The sequence below is a fragment of the Felis catus genome, chromosome D2 (assembly GCF_018350175.1).
Source record: "Felis catus isolate Fca126 chromosome D2, F.catus_Fca126_mat1.0, whole genome shotgun sequence".
NCBI classification, from domain to species: domain Eukaryota; kingdom Metazoa; phylum Chordata; class Mammalia; order Carnivora; family Felidae; genus Felis; species Felis catus.
The window spans coordinates 73441095-73465429 of record NC_058378.1 but is presented as its reverse complement, the minus strand read 5'-3'; the positions used below and the strand labels follow the sequence as shown (position 1 = coordinate 73465429).

Here is a 24335-nt window from a genome sequence, read left to right as displayed (position 1 = left end):
ATTTCAGCAGAAAAATGTCCGTTGCCAATGAAACCATTTTTATTGTAATTTGCATTTAATTTCTAGATCTGCAGTGTCTCTAAATACATGTGTCTTTTGTCCCCACACAGATTTATTTTTGTACGAGTTCATCTTGTTTGAGCCGGTAACTAAATAGCAAAGGGTAGATGATAAAAGATAAAATTTTAGATGTCTCTTGGTTAGTGCGATCAGTCAAACATTTCCATGAAAGAAAAAAAATCTAATTGCCTTTCAGGTTTTACATTAAAAGTAAAATTGATTTTATCATCATTTGACCTCTAACTGGTCTCTTCAGTTTTATGTCATTATTTCCAGTGTAAAACTAATGTAGAAAAATGAAGTTGAAAGACGCTGCCCTTTTGGATTGGAGCTGGAAAACCTGAGCTTCTGAAATCTGTTACCAAATAGAAATTGAGATTCTTCCTTTTAGGGAACCTTGCAGAAAGCTCTTGTCTCAAATATTGATCTCAGCTGGAAATTCATTCGGCAGGTCACATAACTATTCCTTGAGAGAGGCTTGGGTCAACATTTTGTTCAAATGGAAAATAGAGAAGTTCTTGCAGACCCTGTGGTGGGAAAGGGTGGGTTTCCTTCCTGTCCCTTCACCCTTCGCCATCATTGCCTCCTCTCCTTTCTCTTCTTTTGTGTACGTGTGCGTGTGCGTACGTGCGTATGTGTGCGTGCGCCGTGGGGTGGGGTGGGGTGGGGTGGGGAGAAGAATGGGGTCCCCTTCTCCGTACTTAGTAAACATTCGCTTCTGAGCAGACACCACTGGCCAGCAGGATGAACTGCCTGGAAGTTACTGCTTCATCCGATGCGCTTACACAATGAAAGGATTTGCTGTGCCCTCAACTGTAATCTTAGTGCCGTCGAATTGTGTACTCACACCGCAGGAAGTGGCTCTGCTCGGCAAGGCACGACTACAAAGGTCCTCCTTGTGTGCCCGTACATGGATAATTAAGTCTCAACAACAAAATTAGCAGAACAACTGGATGTTCTGGAAGTTGGAGATCCCCTCACTTGGCGTTCTTGTCTTCTTTTCCTCCCCACCCCCCGCCCCAAGGAGTTGCCCTGTGGACCGGCCCAGAGGGCCGCCTGTCAGCATTGTCTTACAAGTGCTCTGACTTGCCCTGCAGACAACAACTTCTTCCAGGTTAATCGTTCAGGCTGTAATACATCTAGCGTTAAAATTCTGTCCAGTAAATCTCAGCATGACTCTTAAAATGCCCCTGAGCCCTTCTCAGTTCTCCCAGAGAATTAATTGCCTCCTAACATTTGCCTCCAGTTGCAAACACCTGTGCTTTTAAGAGACTTTGCATAAAATGTATCATTTCTGCATAGAGAACCAAATTGCCTTTGGTGCTTTGCAGTTTTTTTGTTTTTGTTTTTTTAAGTATCTTTCAGTAGTCTCTGCAGCCTTTGTGTTTCCTTTTATTTATGGATGGCAGTGGGGGTGGGGGTGGGGGGTGGGTGGTATTTGATTTCTTCAAATAGAAGTAGCCAGCTAAAAGTTAAATGCAATTTCAGACCTAAGAATACATTGACTTAACTTCTAAAACCTGATAAACACATTTCCTTTGAAATATACCTTGTCACAGAACTATGAAAAGTAGCACTGTGACTTCCCATCTTAAAAGAGAGTTCAACGTATATAACTTGGTAAATTTAAGGAAAAGTATTTGAAAAATTAAAAATATTGTTCTGCACCCCTAGAAAAATGCAAGCATTTTATGCAGGCTGGCTTTTTTGAGGAGCCAGTGGTATATATGGTGAATTTTATAGAAGACTTTATGTTCCTTAAATAAGGTACTTCTTTTAAATAACATTCCCTGTTAATAGCTGGGATCAAAAATGGATTTTTCATGGTGACTTAAAGTTGTGGAAAATTACGAAAAGCTCAAAAAGTAGCCCAAAAGAGTAGCACACGCATTTCAGGATCTTTGCCTGAGCTGCAATCAATGTTGGGTTCATGCTTTCTCAGTGTTCATTTTGCTGGTGAGAATGGCCCAGTTTCCTGAGCCTCCCTGGGCCCAGGGCATTTCGGGATCTGTGAATGTCCACGGTCCAGCCCACGTTAGGATGAAAAGAAGCGGGCCAGGACTTCGTAGCGCGCCCCACGGTCTGGGATGGAACCCGAGCCCCCATAAGCCTGTGCTGCCTTTACTCCACTGAAGAAAATACGGCTCCGTGTGGACAAGGACGTCTTTGCCCAGCCAGCCATTGTTGCTTCTGCTGTAAGAAGGAATTCTGGTTGATGGTTAGGGCAAATCAGCAATCCAGAAGCTGATGTCAGCTTTTCAAACCCAAGGTGCTGTTTCGTTGTTTATCAATTTTGTTTTCAGAATTTAAAATTATATCTACTTTTGCGTCAGGTAGCAGGCGACCCAAATCGAAAAACTGTTCTTTGAGCCTAAATGGAGTTTCGAAAAGTACACAAAGCTGAAAGAATTCAGCTTTGTTCTACCTTCATTACAGTTGAAAGTGTTCAAACTGGTACTAACGACAGACAGCCTCACCTTCTGTTTGAAACCGTTTGGGGAGATTTGGGACAGGCGTGTTAAAATCCCCCAACAAATAGGGTATCTGAGAGAAACACTAAACACCACCTCTCCTGTAAAGCGGCTCCCGCTCACTGTTGTAGTAACTGTATAAAGGGCTCCGGAAACAAAGTGAGACTTCTTATTTTTACACACGGGAAAATAGAAAGCAGACTTCCTCTTTGGAGTTCTCCCAGGAAACTACTTTAGAAAGACAAATTTAAATCTTTCCGTCTTCTGTCCTTGGAGGTGGTAAATACGATTGCAGCTTTATTCATTTTCATTGTAAACGCAGCAGCGTTCAGACCGTCCGGCTGTGCGTCATTTTTTGGACGGCTGCCACGGACTAATGCAGACGTCCCACCGGGAGACCAGAGAAGAACTAGACTTTGATTCACCAGATTGTGTTAAATAGTCCAGCTGTTGCGATTTGAAAGATAGTTACCTCCGAAGTGAAATAGAAATGAACTTGGCATTTATGCCTCCAACCATTTTTATACTGTTTGGCAATCAGCTTTTCAGAGGTAGCATTTTATAAAATAACTCTCACCGCTTAAAAGTTTCATTCACTGTAATGTTCAAAATGTCCCACCTTTATATTATCAGTAAAATTAAGCTTGAGTGATATGCAGAATTTGCATGAAATAAGCATTTCCCCCTTCATTTCGTGAGCTTTGATTGTATTCAATTGAGCTCAGAACCACATCTATTAGGGCTCTTTGGGGCATTAGTTAATTTGAATTGCAGCCGAAATGTTAGCTAGAATGTTGTTGAATATAATTGGAACGTGGAAAGTTGATTTTTGAAAGGAATTTCATTGAATGCAAACAATGATGTGCTTTTTGAAAATTAGAATGCTGTTCCTTTGTCTCTTGTAACACAGTCTGAGAAATCACCGAGTCCCTTTATGAAAGTTCAGTTTTGGCAACGCTGTTTACAGTCGTTCAGGTTTTTGTGGTACCGGTGTGGTTTGGAGTCAGGTCTTTTCCTCTGACTAGCAAGTGGCCCCCACATGCCCGGGCCCCACGTTCTGGCTCTCTTGTAGCTGGGGAACAGTAGCTGCTTTCTACAAGGGCACCCGAGCTGTGTGCACTCCGGCATCGGCTCCGTGGAGCGGCACAGATTGCTACATTGTCTCTGAGCTTTTATTTTGCTTTTCAGTTTTTCTTTTTGTCTTGAAATAGCTCTTGAGCAAACCATCTAAAATGACCCGTGAAAATATTTTGAATGGATCATAAATGACTACCAGTATGTCGCGGGAAGAAAAAGAATACTGGGCCAGGAAATCCAGATTCTAGGATTTTAATCCTGTGTCTGCTAGTAACAAGTTACGCGCCCTTGAACAAATCACTTAACGCACTATTCTTTGGTGTCCTCGTCGAACAAATGAAAAGGTTGGACTAGTTCACGTCAGTGGTGCCTTTCAGCCTGAACGCCGCAGGATTTTAGTCTTACTTTAGAGCACCCATAAAATGGAAGTTTTACATTTGGCGATTTTGTAGCATACAGGAGAAAGGCTGCCATACTTTTCATGAGTACTTAGTTTTACTTCCTTTTTTGTGGTCCTTGCCCTTGGATGAAGAATTAAGGCAGACAACGTGAGCAGAATAATAGTAAACTGCAATTCCTATCGGATTGTTGCCTTTGAGCCCTTGAGCCTTTCCCTTAGGGGAGAAGCTTTTTTTTTTTTTTTTTTTTTTTTTTTTTTACGTCTATTTACTTATTTTGAGAGAGCGCACGAGTGTGTGTGCATGTGCCTGTGAGAGGGACAGAGACAGAGAGAACCCCAAGCAGGTTCCACGCCCAACACAGAGCTCCACGTGGAGCTTGATCTCAGGACCGTGAGATCATGACCTGAACCCAAATCAAGAGTCAGAGGCTTAACTGACTGAGCCACCCAGATGCCCCTATCTTAGGGGAGGAGCTTTGACTTGCTAGAACTTGCCATTGTGGCCGCCTAGAGCAAGAGCCTGGTTTCTTGGCACGGTCACTGATGACACTCTGGCCCTTCCCATGATGGGGATGGAGCCACAATGAGGCTGCAGCAGAAGGTCCCTCGTTCCAGAAGGGGTCCTGGGAAGCGCCCCATGGGAACCCGGAATAGACCTAATGTGTCAAACCCGGAGGAGGTACCAGTCACAAAGGGAAGGGAGGCAAAGGATAGTTTGAAGGGATGGACTCGGAAAGAGGCATCTGAAAACAGGGATTCAGAGAGAAAGAAATCAGTAAACATGCCAAAATTAGCCTGTGGCGTTATTGTCCAGTTTCTGAGAGAAGACACCTTTGGTAAGTGGCATGGCGCCGTGGAAGAAGCAGGAAAGGAGAGAGCTCCTGATTCTTGCACTGCCTCTGCCGTTGATGAACCATGTGATTGTAGGCCAGGTTCTCTCCTCCAAAACTCATTGTTCTCATCTGTTAAAGGACCAGTTGGACTCGATGATTGCCTGCCGTGGCCCCTTTTGGCCTGAACCCATTGGGATTCCCAGTCAGTGGTCATTATCCGTGAGAAATCAGTTACTCGGACTCTCAGTGCGTGCATTCAGAGAAACTGCCCACGGTGATAACCAACGGAGTTCTCTCGCTGTAGCCTACGGGTGACTTAATAATGAATCAATCTGTAGTTGAGGCACTAAGACAATTCCGGGCCAATTTCATCCCGACCACGCAAGGTTTCTGAGTTTTCGATTCAGTCGACATCCCCTTGTTGCTCTTGTGGAAGCCTGAGAGCATTTTCTGGAAGTTTTCACCTCCAGCCGATGCGAGAAGCTTTCTTTAGGGTGTGTTCATCACCCCTTCACCTGCAGACACACACGGCCGTGAAAACATCCACGGTAGTTCTCCGAAAGTGCCGAAGGTCAGTACGGGTTGACGGAAGCTGCTCACTTAGGAGGAGGCGAAGCTTCATGCCTCGAGCAGACCGGCTGGCTCACGTAGCAGTGGGCTCAGACCCAACATGGCAGAGCCAGACCGGTGACCGGCCTGCGGACTGTTGTGGCTTTGGGGCCAAAACAGCCGAGCCAGGCTGGAGCTTCATTTCCTAGGATTCCCGTGCCCGTTTGTTTCCAGGTTAGCGTGGGCCACAAGACAAATTCGCGTGAGCTTTAGAAGGCGGAAGTGACACCGGTGTCATTTCTGTTCTGTTTTGAAGGCTCTGAAGGTCCGCGGAGGGCAGACGCCGTGACGGTCCATGCGCAGTGTCCCCTAGTTAGCACGTGGTGGCATTTGGCCCACGGTTTTCCCAGCGGCCCCCAGCTCCTCCTCCAGCTTTTCCAACTTTTGGACCAGGTCCGTGTGTGGTTCCTGCAGGTCGTCTACGTCGTGGGGTTTGGAGACCGCGAGAGAGACAGAGCTGCGGTTTGTCCTCAGTCTCTTGTCAATTTTCACCCATGTTCCTTTTCAGCTGCCAGAACCGCTGACTTCATTCAGGTCCAGCGTCGGACGCAGAGCCCACAGACTTACCCAGACAGCCTCGCTCTCTCCCTTGCCTGAAGCCTCATTCCAATCGTGAATCTCGTAGGTCTCTCGCAGTGGTTCCGCTCCCGTGACCGTGCCCTAGTGCACACAGTCTCTCAGGCGTTGTCTGGGTCAGAGAAGGTCAAACCGAGTACCGCTGGGGGAACTGTATCCCCTGTTGATTCCCGAAGCACAGCAGCAGATGTCCTAAGAGGCGGATCTGTGGTCCAGGTTGATGGCAGGTGTCCTGGCATCTTCTGATGACAAGGTGTTGTCAAACTGAGGCCAAAACGAAGGGATCTGTCCTCACCGCGGCGTGGCTTTCCTCTGTCTCCCGGTCATCTCTGTGCGCGCGCCACTGCCACAGAAGGCCGAGTCGTGTGTTAGTCACTGTCGATGGTGGCCAAGTCATGCAGTGTAACCGAAAGGCCAGACGGAGCGGTTTTCAAGCATCAGGACAGATTTCACAGTACTGGGCAGAAGGCGGGAAGACCGCGGTCGTCGGGTTTCAGGTCGTGGTACCTGTGGCCGGAGCAGACAGGCTGCCTTTCCTCAGTAGTCAGGCATTTGTTCTGATGCTTTCTTGCGTGAGAGAGACCTCCAGACCTGGCCGCGCCAGAGCGTGGGCTTCTGAGCCCCTCACATCTCGTTAGTATTCACTCGTTTATTCAGGCCGCCCGTGGGCCCACGCTAGGTGCCGGGTGGAGGTGAACAAAGCCGAGGGTCCCTGTTCCGTGCACGCCTCCCTCTTACTTAAAGAGACGGACGCATTACACAGCGCTCATTGCGTCGTGACTGTGCTGAGTTCCACCGGCGAGGAGTCTAGGGGGTGAGGGAGTGTCTGGATGGCTCCGGGGCTCAGGGGGTCGTAGCGGCACCAACTCCCGTGAAGGGCTGGTCGAGCAGTGGACTCACCAGAGGCGGGACAGGGGTGTGCTGGTTCGAGCTTCGCATCGTAGCCTTTGCCACGAAGGCCAGTGAAGTCTGAAGAGCCCCTGTCCCGCCTTCCTGACACGTGGCAGGAAAAGACACAGAAGACGTCCCTGTTTTCACAAGGAGATTGTCACTCACACAGCTTGAGAAGCAGTAGCTTCGTGCTTTAGCATAGAAGGGAAGAGAGGAAGCTTCTGTGGGGAAAGAAGCCACCTCTGAAATTCATTAAGAAATTTCGCCAGAAACAGGGTTCTCCTTTAGGGAAAAAGTTGATGGTCACTTAGCATTTTAGCTTATTCTCTGGATTCTTCCATCGGCCCTTGTTCCTCCCTCGCCCCTCCCCAGGTCTCGCCAGATTTCTTCTGGTCACTAATGGCAGCGGCAGGCACGTCTCTCAGCTGCCCATCCGGGATGGGGTTGGCTTCCTTCACTCAGCGGGGTGGTCTCCTCAGAGCTGATCTGCAGCTAGTTGTTCCCAGGGACAGGATGGGTGGGGGGGGGGGGTTGTCACTGGCTCCTTCTGGCTTAGAGAAGGTGGGACAGGAGTCTAGGCGCAGTGGGACGGCCTACGCCAGGCACCCAAGAGCTTTGCGCTTCTTGAGAAGAGTGTGTAATTAAGCAGGTAGGTGAATTTGGCTTTTTAACACTTCCGTAGTTAATTGCTCTGACTTTTTCCGCCTTCTTTCTCCTGGCCTCCTGCTCCTAATATGTCATCTAATAGCTCCTTTTTATTTTAATGGCTGGCACCTCAAAGACCACTTTGTGCATGCTAATTAGACTTAGAGCATTTGGGTTTTTTTTTTTTTTTTTGGTTGGTTGGTCTGAATCCAGGAATATGGAAGCCAAATATTTTCTCTCTCTCTGCTTTTTTGTTTTGTTTTGTGTAAATGTTCTTCCTCTAGGCCTCCCAGTAATGCCGGATGCAGGAGCCAGTGCTTTGGCAAAGAGCAACAAGCTGGACCTGTTGTAGTTTTAGATCCTGTTTCCACACACGAACCCCAAACCAAAGACCAGCTCACTGAAAAGGATTCAACTCCACGCAAGGATGACGAAGGCAAAATGAAACCAGAATACAAAGAAGACAGCATGGAAAGAACGAGAGACACAGACAGCTCTCACTGCTGACGCGAAAGCCGACTCGTGTAGCAGCCCTCTTCGCCGAGTAGTGATCAGTTCCGGCGTATTGGCAAGGGGGCTGCCGACATTCTGTTCTTGTCACTGGACTCACGGTACAGGTTCTATTCTGGTGTCACTTTTGTAAGTAATTTACCTATAAACATAAGTAAGTTGTTTAGCAAAATACACATCCTATGTAGGTTTTATTTTTCTGTATAGGGATAAGCTGTTTCGTTTTTGTTTTTCAAATTAGTGTATTAAGTGTGACTTCTTCTAGAAGGTTACAAAAAATTCAGACGTTTGTCTTTTTGGCTAACGTGCAAACCACTGAACAAACGTAACACTGAAAGTTCGCGGCTCTATGGATAAATGGAGAAACCGAACTGACCAACTGAAGAGGATTTAAGAAGTCCCCAAAGAAGCTTCTGTTTGGGGGCTGATCTTCTTTTGCCAGAGAAACTGCAGTAGCATGGAAGTTGTTAGGCACGTGGCGTACAGATCACTTTCTAGCCTATCCCGAGGTAAAGCATAAAATTCAGGAGCTGCAGGTGCCAAGCCAGTACTCCCATAGTCCGTGCTCCTTGCACACACTGTCAGCTATGGAACGGAAAATCCGTGTGTATTTTCACCGTGTTCAGAGCCTCCCAAGGACGTCGGTGGGAATGCTCTGGTGGCCTGAATGAAGAATGGAGGGGAAAGTCCCAGCCTTGGACTTCATAGAGTATTATCTTGGTAAACAGTGTGCTCCGTGCTAGGAGTTAACTGTTTTCTCACGTACGAACGTGGCACCAGTGCCGTGGTTTATCGCGATTCTTATGTACAGTCAAGATAAGTGACAAGCACATTTTTTCCTCCTTCACTGCTGTTCCACATTATGCAGGTTTGTTGTATGTGTGTGTGTGTTTTTTTAAAGAAATTAAGTGGTAGTTAGTCTCTAAAAATACAATGTTTCGGTCTACCACGGTGAATAAATAGAAATGTAATCAGGGATTTTTAAAAAAAAAAAACTTATACAGCTTTTCAAAGTTGATTGTTTCAAAATTGGTGTTTATTTAAAATAAGTGGTAAGGTACTTGAATGCATTTTTTATGACAATGATTCAGTAATGGTAATTTTACTATTAAAGAACGTGAAAGGTTTAGTTTTGTTAGCGCGGCTCCGCATGTAGCTGTCAGGTGTTTCTCACCTAAGGGCAGAAGAAAATGATAGTAATAATTGCAGTAGTTGTATTTTATTTTTGCACGTGTGCTAAGCATAGGCTTGAAGAGGTGGGTAGGCAGGTAAATAAATGTACTTCCTAAATTTGGAGATAATTCTCCTTCTGTAGGTTTGTTATGCTTGACTGTTTCCATGTTCTTCCAGTGATGATTTTCCAGTTACTTATTGGTTTACTCACGGGGAATTAAAATGTAATGTTTTTCGGCTATAACGTTCCTAACTGAATACTATTCTGTATGATCCACTGACTACAAACTGCGTTAACACTTAACACAAGTTCTGTTATGCTGTGATTTGAAGTCTCCTCACCACACTTATTAAAAAGCACTGACAGTTTCCCATTAAAGGTCAGTTGTGGTTATTGAGATTTTGGGTTTAGGTCCCCAAACTCGTCATTCTCGAGCAAGAGAATTGCAGACGCGTTGGATGACTTCAGCGATTTTTAATCGTCCGCAAAATGGTTTCTTTGAGGAATTTTGCTCCGTGCTTCTTCGTGCTCTCCTTCCTGTGTCTGTCATGAGGCTGCCGGCATGTGTTTTCCACACATTTAGGAACATAAAGACACGTACACTTGTCATTCCCTAGTCATCACACACATCAAGGGGGTGACGCACTTCCCCCTCATTTCCAGGGTAGGAAGGTGACCTGTTTGGTGAGATGCGCTCCCCAGGCCAGACATCGATTAGCAACCGGGCTTTGCAAGTGTTCTTGTCTTGTCCGAACCACTTTCTTTCCTTCATCGTGATCACAAAGCGTTGAAAGTTAATTTGATCTCGGGGAGTTTGATGTAGGATTTAACGCCTCTTGTTCTGCCTCCAGCATTGCCCCTTTCGCATCAGTTGTGAGGAGGTTCGTCCCTGCTGGGGTGCCGTTGTCAACAAGCTGTTAGTCCAGGACAGGAGGACACAGGAAGACTGGGGTTTGTGTCTTCAAGGTCATTCTTAGCCATTTGCACACACCCGCAAATTAATAGATGATCTTTATACCATTTTAAAGTTGGAAGGGACTGCCAACTTTAAAGTTTTGTTTTCTCTAAAAAATGATTTCTTCTTCTGTTTTGGAACAGGAACTATGCCTCACCTGCTACAGAGTTTTGGACTAGTACTGGTGCGTTTTTATTGCCCGCGTGAGGCAAAGGGATAGACATACTTTGTGCTCTTGCTATTAAAGAAGGTGTCTCCCTTCTTTCCCCAAAGAAGAAGAATGTAGCTCAAATTCTAACACCCTCTTGTGCCTGGCCTGGTCTCAAAGTCCTCACACCGTGGTCTCAGCAGCTGGGCGGTCCCGTGGAAACACTGACTGGGAGGACCCCGCAGGGCTGTACCCGGCCAGCCTTGTTTTGCCCGAGTGAGAAGGACGGGTGACGTGGCTCGGGCTACTCACCAGGAATTCCTCTTTCCTCGGCCTCTTTGTTAACACACAATAACACGTTTGTTGGAAAAATGGAGTAGGACAGGCAAACACGACCATCCATTCTCTTTCTAGACCATCTTTAGATTGTACGTCAGGTAAATGATGGTCTGTGTCACAGAACCCTGGATGATTTTCCCATGTGTGTTTAATGACTTCTATCCTGGAACAACTTCAGCGTATGTGGCAGTAAGTTGTGGAGACGGGACACCGTCCATCACCGTCCGGGAGCTTAGAACGATCCTCAAGCAGCCCTCGTTGAAAGGATTGGATCGGTTTGGAAGTTTCCTGGCACTAACATTCCCCAGCCCCATTCATTCACAATGGACGTAGGACTAGTCTCTTTGACCTCTTTTATAAATAATAACTTCTACAGCGTGTATAGTGCGTGTTTTATGTCTACGATATAGCGACGTGTGTAGGGAGAGAGAGAGAAAATGTAAGTAGAAGCAGTGTTCATTACGTGAAGAAGTTCGAATGCTCCTCTCCATTGGCGGCCCTGGGCTTCAAGTTAGGAAAAGGTGGACAGGCTGTGTGCCTGTGTGCAAATGAAAGCACTAACCCGGTTGAGGTAATAAATGACCTCTTTGGTTCATTTAATTTAGTTACTGACTTAGTTTGCATATTTTTGCTCTGGTTCCATTCATTTAATTATAATTTGTGTTATGGTCCAGGGCAGACTGTCCGGTGATTCCCCGTATTTCAGGTGCGTGTGGCTATGTGCGAAGGCTGTGTCGAACGCCAGCCATGTGCTGCCTGCCTTTAAAATGAATTTTCCTGCCAGGTTCTCCTACCCCATCACGTGTTGCTGAGCACCGGGACAGGCAGGAGCAACCACGGATCGCGACATGGTTCTCCCACCGCCGCCCCGTGCTCTGAGAGAGCCCGCCCCTGAGCCAATTTTCAGTCGTTGCTTTGAGCGTAAGCCCTCGGCTTTACCATAAGGCCGTTAAGTTTCCCCGTGGGTACTCTTCAAAAGGGAAGCTTCTCAGCGTGCTCAGTAAAAACATACAGAATACATCGGAAATCTAAACTTCACCAACTCTCCCGCAGGTCAGTGCATAACAATTTTCATAGCTTTAGAGGAAAGCAAATGGTAACTTTTAACAGAAGCTAAATTATATATAAAGCAGTAGGACACTATTAGATCTATAGGTATGTGTTTGAATAAATTTGTTTCTGGTACTTTTCTGCTATAGCCCCGACGCTGGCTTATACGAAGGGCACTTCAGTCAGCCTGTATATCAATTTTAGTCCCCTGTTTGTTAGATGCTGTAGTATAAATAATTGGGCATTTAGGAACCTTAAGGCTATTTATTCATTTATGTGTTTTGTTCATTTATACTGATTTCTTTTTCCAAAGAGGATCTAAGGACACGCACAAGCATATAAGTAATATAATAAAGACGAAAATTCGGGGGAGGGAATCAGGGAAAAGGGAATTAACGGTAAGGAGGGAAGAGGAAGCTGGCGGTCACACACACCGTGGCCTCTCATACTTGTGCGTGAGGCTGTGGCTACTACAGAAACGCGTCTGTGCTTTCCGGCACGGAGTTAGAGTCTGCACTCAGTGAGGAGTCAACAGCAAAAGCGTTGGGCTCTTTTACTGGGTCGTGGCCCCCCAGTGGACAGCAGGGCTGGTATACAGACAGAATCCCCACGGAAACGGGTGGCTGGAAGACGCAGTTTACAGGTATGATTTCAGGCCGAAGGGCTACGTACCGATTTTACCAAAGAGTGAAATCCAAAGAGTCAAACGGAGCACGTGAGTTAGGGACGTTTTTGAGCAAAACCAACACAGAGATGCACCTCAGCTGTACGGGTCTCAAGTGGCCATAAGTCGGGGTTGTCCGTGGCCCCATCCAGAAGACGCTCACGCTTTGGCTGATCCCTCCATCACTTCTGTGGGGAAGATGGGCTCCAGGAGCTCAGGCGGCCCCCCAGCCATGGTGGCCTTTTCAGCTTCCTCGTGCAAGGAAAAAAATGTGTGTTCCTCGTTGAAACCTATTAAACAACAAGAGCAATAAAGGTTACAGTTAACCCAGTGGTGCCAGGTTGGCTGTTATTTGTTACGTGACGTAAAGGAGGTCATCTTCAGAACCGCCCAGAGGGGTCACGTCACCGTGAGAAAAGATCCTGGGACCATTTAAAACCGGGCCCAACTTGGGTTGTATGTTAGCTGTGCGGTATTCTTGTTCAGTTTGTGTGGTACCCTTCTGGAACATTTGGCGTATGGTGGACTTTGGGCAGAAGCTTGGCAGAAAAGGACCAGAGGAAGAAGATGAACTAGAGGGAAGACCAGTCCTCTACATGAATACAAACCATTGTCAGCTAACTGTTCCAACATAGACAGTTGCAGACTTCAGTCCAGTCCATGCGGGCAGTGCCTGTGTTAAGGGTTGAGCTTCTACAGGACTTCCTACTTATTCTCTTAGTGGGGACATTTGTTTTTCCAGTTTTTGGTCATTTATTGACTACTTATCATTTACTGACTACTGTCAATGTGCTGTACTGGCCACAGGCCAATGACAAGAATTCTCATCACAGGCACACCTCAGAGATCCTGCCCGTGTGGTCCCGGACCACCACAAAAAAGCAAGTCGAGTGAGTTTTTTGGTTTTCCAGTGCATATAAAAGTTATGTTTATAACATAGTTGGTTAAGAGTGCAGTAGCGTTATGTCTAAAAAAACAAATGTACGGGGCGCCTGGGTTGGCTCAGTCGGTTGGGTGTCTGACTTCGGCTTAGGTTATGATCTCACGGTTTGTGAGTTTGAGCCCCGCATCGGGCTCACTGCTGTCAGCGCAGAAGCCCGCTTCGGATCCTCTGTCGCCCTCTCTGTCTGCACCCCCGACTCAATTCCTTCTCTCAAAAATAAATACACATTAAAAATATGTACATACCTTAATTAAAAATACTATATTGCTAAAAAATGCTCACCATCATCTGAGCTCTCAAAGTCAATCACCGGATCACAGATCATCATAAGAAGTATAATAATGAAAAATTTTGAAATTTTGCCAGAATTACTAAAACCTGACAGAGAGATGTGAAGTGAGCAAATGCTGTTGGAAAAATGGTGCGGACAGACTTGCTTGAGGCAGGGTTGCCTCAAACCTTCATTCTGTAAAAAACCGCAGTATCTGAGAAGTGCAGTAAAGCCAAATGCAATAGAATGAGGCATGTCTGTAATCTGCTAATCTGTTCCAGAATGTTTGGTTGGCACTGTCCCTGAGGGAGGAGGGGCTGGGCCGGGCCTCTGGTCACTAGGATCCTTTCTGATGCCCTGAAGCAGCTGTTTCTCTTGTGGGGAGGTCTGGCTGGAAATGTGGTGGGTCATTTTGGAACCTGAGGCTTCTAAGAGGCAGGATGACATAAAATAACCAGCTAGGAATAATCATATATAGGAGCAGTATGATTTTGCCTATCTGGAAAAACCAACCCGATATTACACATCCAACAACACACACTAATTTCTGATTGTCCTTACACTCCTCAGAGTCTCTCCATTATGTTTTTAAAAATTTTTTTTAATGTTTTATTTATTTTTGAGAGAGAGAGAGAGACAGAGCATGAGCAGGGGAGGGTCAGAGAGAGAGGGAGACACAGAATCTGAAGCAGGCTCCAGGCTCTGAGCTGTCAGCACAGAGCCCGACGCGGGGCTCGAACCCGCGAACCGTGAGAGCATGACCTGAGCCGAAGTTTGACGCTTAATCGTCTGAGCCACCCAGGCACCCCATGTTTTTATTTTCTATGAAGCTTAGGGTGTCTTTCAAGGTCATTACATATGTTAAACATAGCAAATTTATCATTATGGCTTCCATCGGTGTCTTTGTTGTTTGAATTACAAAGACGATAACGTGGTCTCTTTAAATATCTCTGTATGCTATGTGCCTACTTCTGGCCATCCCAGTAACGTGAAGGGTAAAAATGGGTATCTGGGGTGTTTTCTCTCCAAGTAGCCAGTACGTACAAGGTGCTCCTATCCAAGCAAATCTGCAGAGATTTCTACCTCATAAAAAAGAAATAATTTACCTCATAAATTCCCTCGGTTCTCCTGAGACCGTAGCCTTTCCAACGTATGACAGACTTAACATGCTGTCTACTCGTCTGAAGGAAAAGGAGTTGTTTCTAAGACTCGTCGGGAAAACATCTGCCTTTAACTTTCAGGGGCTGTGCAGCCAGACCTTAACCATAATTTGGAGCATAACAAAAGGTAGGCTTGGAGATTCCAATCAATTAATTCTATTGAAAAGCACCATGCAGCCTATTCACGGAGAGGCAGGGCCAGAGTTTTAAACATTCAGGTAAATAGATAATCCATTAAGAAGACAATGCACATTGTGGTAAATGCCACCCCAGTGTTGTCAGCACTTAGTTACAGTCTTTGGATTCCCCTGCCCTCCTGCTGAGGGCCTCCCATTCCCCCTCTCCCAATCTTTGTTCTCTTATTCATGGCGAAGTGAAAACAAAGCAAGAAAGCAGCACGTACCCAGTGCTCCCTTCTGGACAAGTTCTTCCTCTATCGTAAAAAGGCGGTTGTACTTAGTCACCCGTTCGCCTCGAGAAAGACCTCCCAACTTGATAAACCGGACACCGAGTCCAATGGCCTAAGGGGGTGGGGGACAAAATTGATTTTAAACGAGAAGTCACGTGTTGCTAAAATACGAACCGTTCTTTAGGGAGAAAGGGAGCGGACACCGCGTGCTGTTCCAGTTTTCCTCCTAAGTCAGTATTTTATCTTTATGTAGGTAACACGGCCTGCTTACAAAGGGACAGCGGCAAAAGGTAAAGAGCGTGACTAAACATCAGATGCTTTACTAGTCATGTGAGCGTGCTGATTTTATCTAAGAACATTCTGGCCTTTCCCACTTCATTTTAGGCGGTAAGATTGCAAGGGCACACCCCAGCCATTTCAGTGTGCTCATCATTTTCCCAGGACTTCAATTTTTCTTCTTTTTAAAAGTTCAAAGATTAGCTCTTCACAAAAGGCAGCTGTCTGGGAGGAAGCAAGTCTCTTTCATAAAAGGTTACATGACTTTCTCCGCCAAATACTGCATTTCTCTGAAATACCAATTCGAGATAAAAGCAGTGTTTTGGCAATTCTGCAATTGACCAGCTTTTAGCACTTACCAAATCGACAAGGCTGTCATCAGAAGACTCTCCTTCTGTACTTCCAAAGACAGCGATGTGCTTCTTACCTGTAAGCAGAGGAATTCTTTTCAGGTTTAGATGGTATAGAAACAATAAATGTGTGTATATATATACATACGTATGTACATATACATACATATATGTATACATACATATATGTACATACGTATGTGTATATAGACACATATGTGTATACGTATATACATATACGTATATATACGTATATGTATATATGTATATATACGTGTATGTATATACGTATATATACATACATGCCTCTGGAACCAAAATTTAAAATTTGCTAGAGATTTGGGGCACCTGGGTGGCTCAGTCGGTTAAGCGTCCGACTTCGGCTCAGGTCATGATCTCGGGGTTAGTGAGTTCAAGCCCCACATCAGGCTCTGTGCTGACAGCTCAGAGTCTGGAGCCTGCTTCGGATGCTTTGTCTCCCTTTCTCTCTGTTCCTCCCTCCCTCTCTCTCTCTCTCTCTCACTCAAAAATAAAGATTTTTTTAAAAAATTGCTACAGATTTAAAACTTTCCTGTGAAGAGTCAATGATTTGACCAGCAGAGAATTCTGATCTAAACATTGTATTTTTATTACCCTAGTTGTTTTTTGTTTTTTGTTTTTTTGAGAAAGAGAATGCACATGTGGGGGGAGGGGCAAAGGGAGAAGAGGGAGGGACAGAAGGAGCCCAATGTTGGGCTTGCTCTCAGGTGAAATCATGACCTGAGCTGAAATCCAGAGTGACACACTTATTCCTGAGCCCCCCAGGTGCCACTTGTTACCCTAGTTTTATCTGTTCATGCCTTTCTGGTATCTCAGATGCTAAACCCTACATGAATGCCACCTGTCAACAAATCTAAGCTACCATAAGTTGTAAGACCTTTATGACCACTAAAGGGGAGAAATGCTCAAATTAGATTGACACGTTTCTAAGACCACAACTGTAGGACACGATTCCATCTTGTCCATGTTCAGTGTAGAAAAGTGTGCATCTTTGAGACAAAATCTACAGGAAGTCAAAGGGCATCATTTGGGGAGATGATACGCCTCATTGGATTCCACAGTTTATCATGTAGAATATTATTCAAAGGAACCTGTCGTTCTGAGTGTTTACTTATGAGACGAACAGTGTCGCTGGTGCTTAATCAGTCATTTGAGGATCTCAGAACCCCTTGAAATTTGCCAGTCTACAAAGAGCCAGGGTTCTTCCTCCAGAGACAGTGTTTGTGCTTTCGAGGCAGGAGCTAGAGTAGCAACCTGAAGTGATTGCCTGCTGAGAGGGAGGCCCTGGAGGAAAGGCCAGGGCTGGGGCCTCCCATCCACCTCCTACAGGACAGCGCTGCCTAGGCCCTCGACTGGGCCCTCTGCAGGACAGGGACTACGCGCATTCCATTCCCTTCTCTGGCACCAGCCCAGGACCCTGGCTGCCAGTCTGGCCCCGAGTCCTGTTCCAGCCTTCTGCCTAGTTCCTGAGACCCACTCATGTTTCAGGCACTGTGTGTAAGTGAACGAGGCTCCTGTGAACTCACGGGAGTTTACAGTCTAATGGAGGCTACTAGACATTAAATAACTGAACAAGTAACTGTGGCCAGTAGGATATAGAGAAAGCACAGGAGGCTATGAGAAAGGTTCAGAGCAACCAGGTAGGGGCGAGGAAGCCCGGAAAGGCACATACATCTGAAAAGGTTTCCTTTAAGCAAAGGAGACGTAAAGGATCAGGAGTTGTTAGCTGAGTAAATGATACAGGGCAAAGCATTCTAACCTGAAGGAACAGCACGTTCAAAGCCCTCAAGTTGGTAAAGAGTTTGAAACTTGTGAGGAGTTGAAAACATCAGTGTGGGGGCACCTGGGTGGCTTAGTCCGTAAACATCCAACTCTTGATTTTGGCTCAGGTCATGATCTCACAGTTGTGAGATCGAGCCCCGCTTTGGGGTCCTTGCTGGGCACGAAGTCTGCTTAAGATTCTCTCTCCCTCTTCCTCGCCCTTGCTCGCACACAAGCATCCACTCTCTCTCTCTCTCTCTCAAAAATAAAAAAATCAGCATGGACAAGTGGGATCACTGTAGTGTGGTATGAAGCTGATAAGGCATTGTCCTTAGCCACACCTGTGTGGTAGCCCTCGATAAAGGGGTCAACCTTTGGACCGGGGCTGTTGTCGGAACACTGAAGTGACTCAGTAAGCTAGCTGCATTTCGTCTTCCAGCATCAAAGCTCTCGCAGATGGTTGGAAATTTGTTTTCCTTCCAAGATGACTGCCATGCTTTTTATTAACTGATAAACTGTGCTATTTTTGGCTCCTTTTACAACCAAGTTAAGTTCATTATGAGCCTGTTAGATCTATGTTTTTACTCACTGTCAAGAAGATTGGTTATTTGCACCAAGTCAGACATCGTAGTTTGATTGGTGTGTTTGATGATCAGCCCACTGGATTTGGGGATGCTGATGTTACCGTTCTCTAGAAGTTTAGAAATGCTTTTGGATGTAGTTCCTGCAATTATGTAACATCTGGAACCAAGAGCATTATAGATGCTGTCCCACTGTTCAGAGTCCTAGGTAAATATTTAAGAATTGATGGTTATAATGCATTAAGCATAGTCACAAAACAACAGGCATCTTATGGCCCATATTCAAAGTTATCGATCTTCCTGAGAGCCACAAAACAGTTTTCTGTTGTACCAGCAGTGGCTGAATGATACCTGAATCACAGCCACACAAATTAACAAGCTTCATGGAACAAAACTCCAAGTGATTAATTAAATTTGAGCTTATAGATCTAGCAAATAAAATGTTTAGCACATTAAATGCTCCACAATGAAGTCCTTCAAACCCAAGCTACTCCTACCCCCGGTATTATCCATGACACCAGTAATGACTGCTTGGCCAGATCTCACTGTTCTTTCTGGTGAACGGACAACTGAAGGAAACGCCCCTGCAAGAGCCCTAGCTTCTCATTCTCAACACCCTTATTTTTTATTGGTGAGACCATCACATGAAATGAAGTGCTTATTATTTTTTAACGGATGGCATACAAAATCCTCTAAGCCACGGTACCAGATTCCAGCCTGTCCCACGAGAACACACGACACAGGGACAGTTTGTCGCATTAAAACCGGGTGAGGTCAGAGCCCCGGGACAAGCTGTGGAAGTCGGGGCTCCGCCAGTGCCAGGATGAGGCACAGGCGGTGACAGGAGTGATGGCTGACAGAGGCACTGGGCCACCAAGTGAGAGGCAGCAACCATCCTCACTCCCCAAATTTAAATCATGCATTGTCTCAGAGAGGGTATCTGTTCAGCATATCTAGAGGTTCTTCGGTTCGTACCATGAAGTCTTGGAGTTCTGGAGCACTAGGGAGAGCGATGGCCTTCTGTGCTACATGGACCACACTTGTCAGGTGCAGTTGCTGGCACGGATCCCCAAACCTCACTATCTGAAACCTTATGAAAAATACGGCTTCGTGGGGCGCCTGGGTGGCTCAGTCGGCTGAGCATCCGACTCGATTTCGACTCAGGTCATGATCTCACGGTTCGTGAGATCGAGCCCCGTGTCAAGCTCTATGCTGACAGTGTGGAGCCTGCTTGGGATCCTGTCTCTCCCTCTCTTTCTGGCCCTTTGCCGCTCACGCTGGCTCGCTCGCTCGCTCGTGCTCTCTCTCAAATATTTAAAAAGAAAAAAAAGTACAGCTTTGTGACTTTCGTGCATTGTGTGGCGAGTGGATCTCGGTTACGAGCGGTTGACCTAGCCCGCGTCCTGTTGCCGGGAGCACTTCACAAGGGCGTGTGATGACCTTGCTGAAGCAGCGGCTGGCACAGCGGCTCGCCCGGCCTGGCTTAGGTTGCTCGTAAATACACGGTACCCTGAAGTGCTCGGGGCTAGCTTGTTTCCTGCTGCGGAGAGGAACACTCCTGTGTAACTGTGTTTCTGCTATGCGTTTGCTCGGTGCCTGCCTTTCCTCCTATATGCTGAAACAACTCAGCCCCCCGCCCAGACTGCAGTATTGCGAATGACCGATCCAAAAGAATGAGTTTGCTCTGTGTGGGTATAAAATTCGAGGCGGATCCCGTTACCTCCTTCCTGAAAGGATCGATCAAGGCGATGATTGAAGGGAACCGGCTGATCAGATCCCCGTACAGGTCCACCATCTCGGCTGCGTTTTTGTACGTTCCCGTCATCACTTCGTACTTGCCTCTGCTCTGAGAAGTGTTCGGACAATAACAAAGCGCGGGATAAACGGCGAATCCCTCCAGTGTGAAAGGTGGGATTCCCATTCGCATTTACTCATCGCACATAAAAGGGTGTGAACGTTCTTTTCAGGCTGTACGCCCATTAGCAACCTATGCACCCTGAATGTCTGTTAAATATTAGCCTGGGGAAATCGAGTCACTGTTCCCCTTCGTGCCCTGCGGGGGTCTAACCACTGACTTCAGATGAAGCCTGGCGCGCAAAAGACCAAGTACACAGAAGGAGAGGAGTCATTTCTTGCTTAGGTTTGTGACGTGGCGCTCGCTGCCTGGCTGCTCGCACAGATGGGCGAGGACATAAATTTGTAAAACGGGACAGCACTGCACGGGGGCCCCACTCACCAGAACCCGCTGTCTTTCCACTCACAGTAAACGACTAGCTTGTTTCCTCTACTGTGGATAGCCTAACATTTGAAAGCAGAGTGATTCTGAGATACTAACAGCCACTATGAAATGTCAAGTGACCCGTGTGAAGGCATCTCCTTTTCAGGTAGCGGCAAGTTCCGGCAGGAACCGTACGGTCTTGAAAGTAGAGTTCCAGTTCAACCCCACTCATTTGAAGTCCGGAAAGCCCCTGAGTCATCGAGGAAACAGGGCTTAAGGATCTAGAGTAATCTCTCTGCAAAACATCGCACTGACTTCCAGGTCTGTGTGGAGGGACGGCACCTGGGGGGACGGCACCTGGGGTGTATCTAGGTACTGGGGAGGAGGCAGAATGGAACAGAATGACATTTTGGTTTGCTAACGCCCTCTTGTTACTGCTGCTAATGGCAGGGATTCCACTGGAATTAGAAATCCCTAACTGCAAGGATTTTATTCTTTTTTTCAGATTAAAAAGCAGCAAGAACTTTTACTTCTTTACTGCAAAGCATTAAAAATCCTATCTTGTCAGTAAAGTTAAGGACTTTTTAAAAAGTTTATTTTCATTTATTTTGAAAGAGAGAGAGTACAAGAGCATGCATGCACACGCATGTGAGTTGGGGAGGGGCAGGGAGAGAGGGAGAGAGAGAAAAATCCCAAACAGGCTCCACACTGTCAGCACAGAGCCCAACAAGGGGCTTGAACCCATGAACCATGAGACAAAACCAAGAGTCGGGCACTCAACTGACTGGGCCACCCAGAGGCCCCAGAAAAGCTAATGACTTTGAACTAACATTGTAAGAATTATCTGCTATCAAGCTAATACATTTTACTGAATATAAGCAAAAAATCCCCATTCTAGCTAGCACTAGTCAGTATATTCATAGTTCTTGGTATACATTGCTGATGAAAACATGCAATTATTTTTTGTAATAGTATGCCTAGGAACCAATCATTATGTGGAGAATAGGAAATTATATTAAACGTTCCTTCATGCACTTAGCATCTTTAGAAAACTAAAAAGGACTTAGAAGTCAGCTGAAACTTAGGGTTCTCATATGCTGTTCAAGTTTTCCTTTGAAGTTTCAAGAATTGCAAGTTCAAGCAGAATTCTCTCTGGTCATTTCCCCTGAATTTGACATTAATTACCAAATCACCACATGTGTATGTGAACATGCTGGGCGTTTTGTAAAACACAGACTCAGCATTTGTGTATTTGAAGAACAGAAGTATGTGTACGTGTATCAGACTGGCAACTTTTAACAGCATTCCTAACATGTTAGTTTCCCAAGTTTTAACATTAACTGCAGGCGTGTTAACCCCGAGAAAGCGAGGACTACAGCTTTTTAAAAGTGAACCTGTTTTCTGTTCTTTTTAAAATAACTGCCTGCTTGTGGTGTGGTCTCTGGGTGAAGCTTCGTCACTAAAGCTCTGTCCTAACCCAGGCTGTGGGTAACACTGTGATGGGCTTAATTGGATAAAAATACATTCTCCATAAATGTCAATAACTTGCAAATATTTTTATATTTAAAAAGTGAGTCACAGGGGCACCTGGGTGGCTCAGTCAATTAAGTGTCCAACTCTTGGTTTTGGCTCAGGTTCATGATCTCATGGTTCAGGAGTTCAAGCCCCATATCGGGCTCTGCACTGACAGTGTGGAGTCGGCTTGGGATTCTCTCTCTCTCTCCTTCTCTCTCCTCCTCCCTTCCACTCCTGCTCTCTTTCAAAATAAATAAACAAAATAAAGTGAGTCACAGCAGAAATTCTGAGAACCACTTGTCCAGAAGGGCTTACCAAGTCACAGTTAAACAATGGGTTCACTTTTCATGCTTGACAAATTCAGCACTTACCAATGAAATGAGTGAACTCAGCAGGACATGCCAGCTTGTTAAATTATTTTTCAACAGCTCTCATAATTGCAATGTAAGCAACCATGTTAGTAATTTTTGTTACAGGATTTCTATATGTAATTATTTTGCCATTTTCTGTTAATTTTTAAAGATCATAGGGGCGCCTAGGTGGCTCGGTCAGTTTTGGCTCAGGTCATGATCTCATGGTTCATGAGTTCGAGCCCCGTGTCAGGCTCTGTGCTGACAGCTCAGAGCCTGGAGCCTGCTTGGGATTCTGTGTGTGTCTCTCCCTCTGCCCCTCCCCCGCTCACTCTCTGTCTCTTTCTCTGTCTCTCTCTCTCTCAAAAATAAATAAACATTAAAAAACTTTTATAATTATATGGTTATGGTATTTTCTGGTCATTAGCTAACTTGGCTTTCTCAGGTTGGCATTTATGTTTGTCCCCTCACACGATATTAGTAAAAACAACAGAATCTGTTCGGAAAATGTTCAGAAACACTCGTTTTGAGTTCTAATTTAAAAATACGGGGACCCAACAAAAAGTAAGTGTTCTGGAGCAGAAACTTACATAATCTATCAGCTCGTGTGCAGCACAGTTGATGGCTAGATGCAGATTGGTTCCCAGGTCCAGCCCCAGGTTTGCACAGATGCCTTCGATGAGGAGCAGCGGCTGCTCTATGGTGTCGTAATTAATGGTTAAACAGCCAAGATGGGACATCTTGCCGGTGATGGGCTGCTGTAACCAAACCAAATGATGCATGTAAATTGAGCGCAGTAAGATTCTGGGAGCTTCCTGGTTATAAACTAGGCATTGTTTATAACCAGATACAGCCCTCTAGATGTGTCTCTGTGTCTCCACTAACGGCACATCCAGGTTCCTCTCATCTCTGCATGACCTTCCAGCGTACGATTGCCCAAAGTATCTGGAATAATTTCCTTAGCCCAAGGTTTCAAGTTTGACCCAGGAATACACTAGTCTCTTTGGTCTGCCTGTGTAATCTCTTATATCAGCTCTTTCACTGTACATGGGCTGACCTGAGCTGCAACCACCAAGGTAGTAAATTTCCACCTGGTCTCTGTAAACGTCTGTCCAGCCTGTCCTTAACTCTGTCCTTCTCCATCTACTTCCAAACACGCTCTTTCCTGTGTTCTGTCTTCCTTTGGAAGAATGTAAGTATTAAGGCTGGAACCCTCCTTCAGGAAATGTTTTATGAGAAAAAGGAGTGAAGAACTCTGCCAAAATGCGTTGCTGAGGATGGAAGAATGTTTGGGACCCGGAGCAGCCCAGGGAAAGCCATGAATTTCTATTGCAAGGTCAGCCCTGATATGCCTCATCATAAATTGCCACTATCCAATTATAACATAGTTGAAGCAGAATCAGTAATTCTGAAGGGTGTGTGTGTGTGTGTGTGTGCATGCCAAACTCAAGAGCAAACCCAAGTGTGTGCATGAACCTAGGTGTAACTATCCCATTTCTCTGATGATAATACTAGTCAATTATAAGAACCATCCAACATTTTTAATGTCAGTGAGAGGAGCCTTTTGTTTGGCAAAGGAATAGTTGGGGAAATTTCTGTGTATCAACTGAGGAGTTTTGTTGGAGTCTTCTACAAAAGTATGACTTATTTAGAGTTTATTTATCACTTATTAAATGCCAGCTACCATTCTAAATGCTTTACATAAATACATTTACTCCTTACGTTAACCTATGAAGCAAGAACTATTATTATCCCATTTTATAGAGAGCTAAGTAACTTGGAACAGATTTTAATCCAGGAAGTTTAGCTCCAGAGTTCATGCCTCCACTAGTACGGCTGCCTCTCCAGAATCGACCAATTAAGCTTTTTCTAACAGAAATAAAAAGTAGCAAAGCTGATCACAGGAGGACTGATCTTGGTCTGAGCTTCTCTGGACACAGAGGACAACCTGCTGGCACGAGGGAAACAGCATTGCTAGCGGGTGGCTTGTTCATCATCGCCTAAGCGCTCTTACAAGGTCCAACTTCAGAGTGTTGTGTTCATCCCAACAGATGCAACTG

At 45.6% G+C, this 24335-nt stretch overlaps 2 protein-coding genes across 7 annotated transcripts in view; one reads left to right on the top strand and one right to left on the bottom strand.

Annotated features, from left to right (window-relative positions):
* SHTN1 (shootin 1) overlaps positions 1-9624 on the top strand; it is a 102002-nt gene extending 92378 nt beyond the window's left edge. For 2 of the 3 annotated variants that reach the window (XM_023240983.2, XM_023240982.2), the window contains one exon: positions 7847-9624. In XM_023240983.2, the coding sequence (XP_023096751.2) occupies positions 7847-8069 (223 nt within the window). In that variant the 3' untranslated portion in view covers positions 8070-9624. The remainder of the gene's footprint in view (positions 1-7846) is intronic. The other variant, XM_023240984.2, reaches the window with a different exon arrangement.
* A 2363-nt stretch (positions 9625-11987) lies between these two features.
* ENO4 (enolase 4) overlaps positions 11988-24335 on the bottom strand; it is a 28244-nt gene continuing 15896 nt past the window's right edge. Inside the window, exons 9-14 of one of the 4 annotated variants that reach the window (XM_023240986.2) lie at positions 22866-23030; positions 19913-20038; positions 18201-18396; positions 15821-15888; positions 15180-15297; positions 11988-12692 (exon numbers count right to left, since the gene is read on the bottom strand). In XM_023240986.2, coding sequence (XP_023096754.2) covers positions 12562-12692; positions 15180-15297; positions 15821-15888; positions 18201-18396; positions 19913-20038; positions 22866-23030 — 804 coding nt within the window. In that variant the 3' untranslated portion in view covers positions 11988-12561. Of the gene's footprint in view, positions 12693-15179; positions 15298-15820; positions 15889-18200; positions 18397-19912; positions 20039-22865; positions 23034-24335 lie in introns of all 4 variants that reach the window. The other 3 variants (XM_023240985.2, XM_023240987.2, XM_045040734.1) reach the window with 3 other exon arrangements.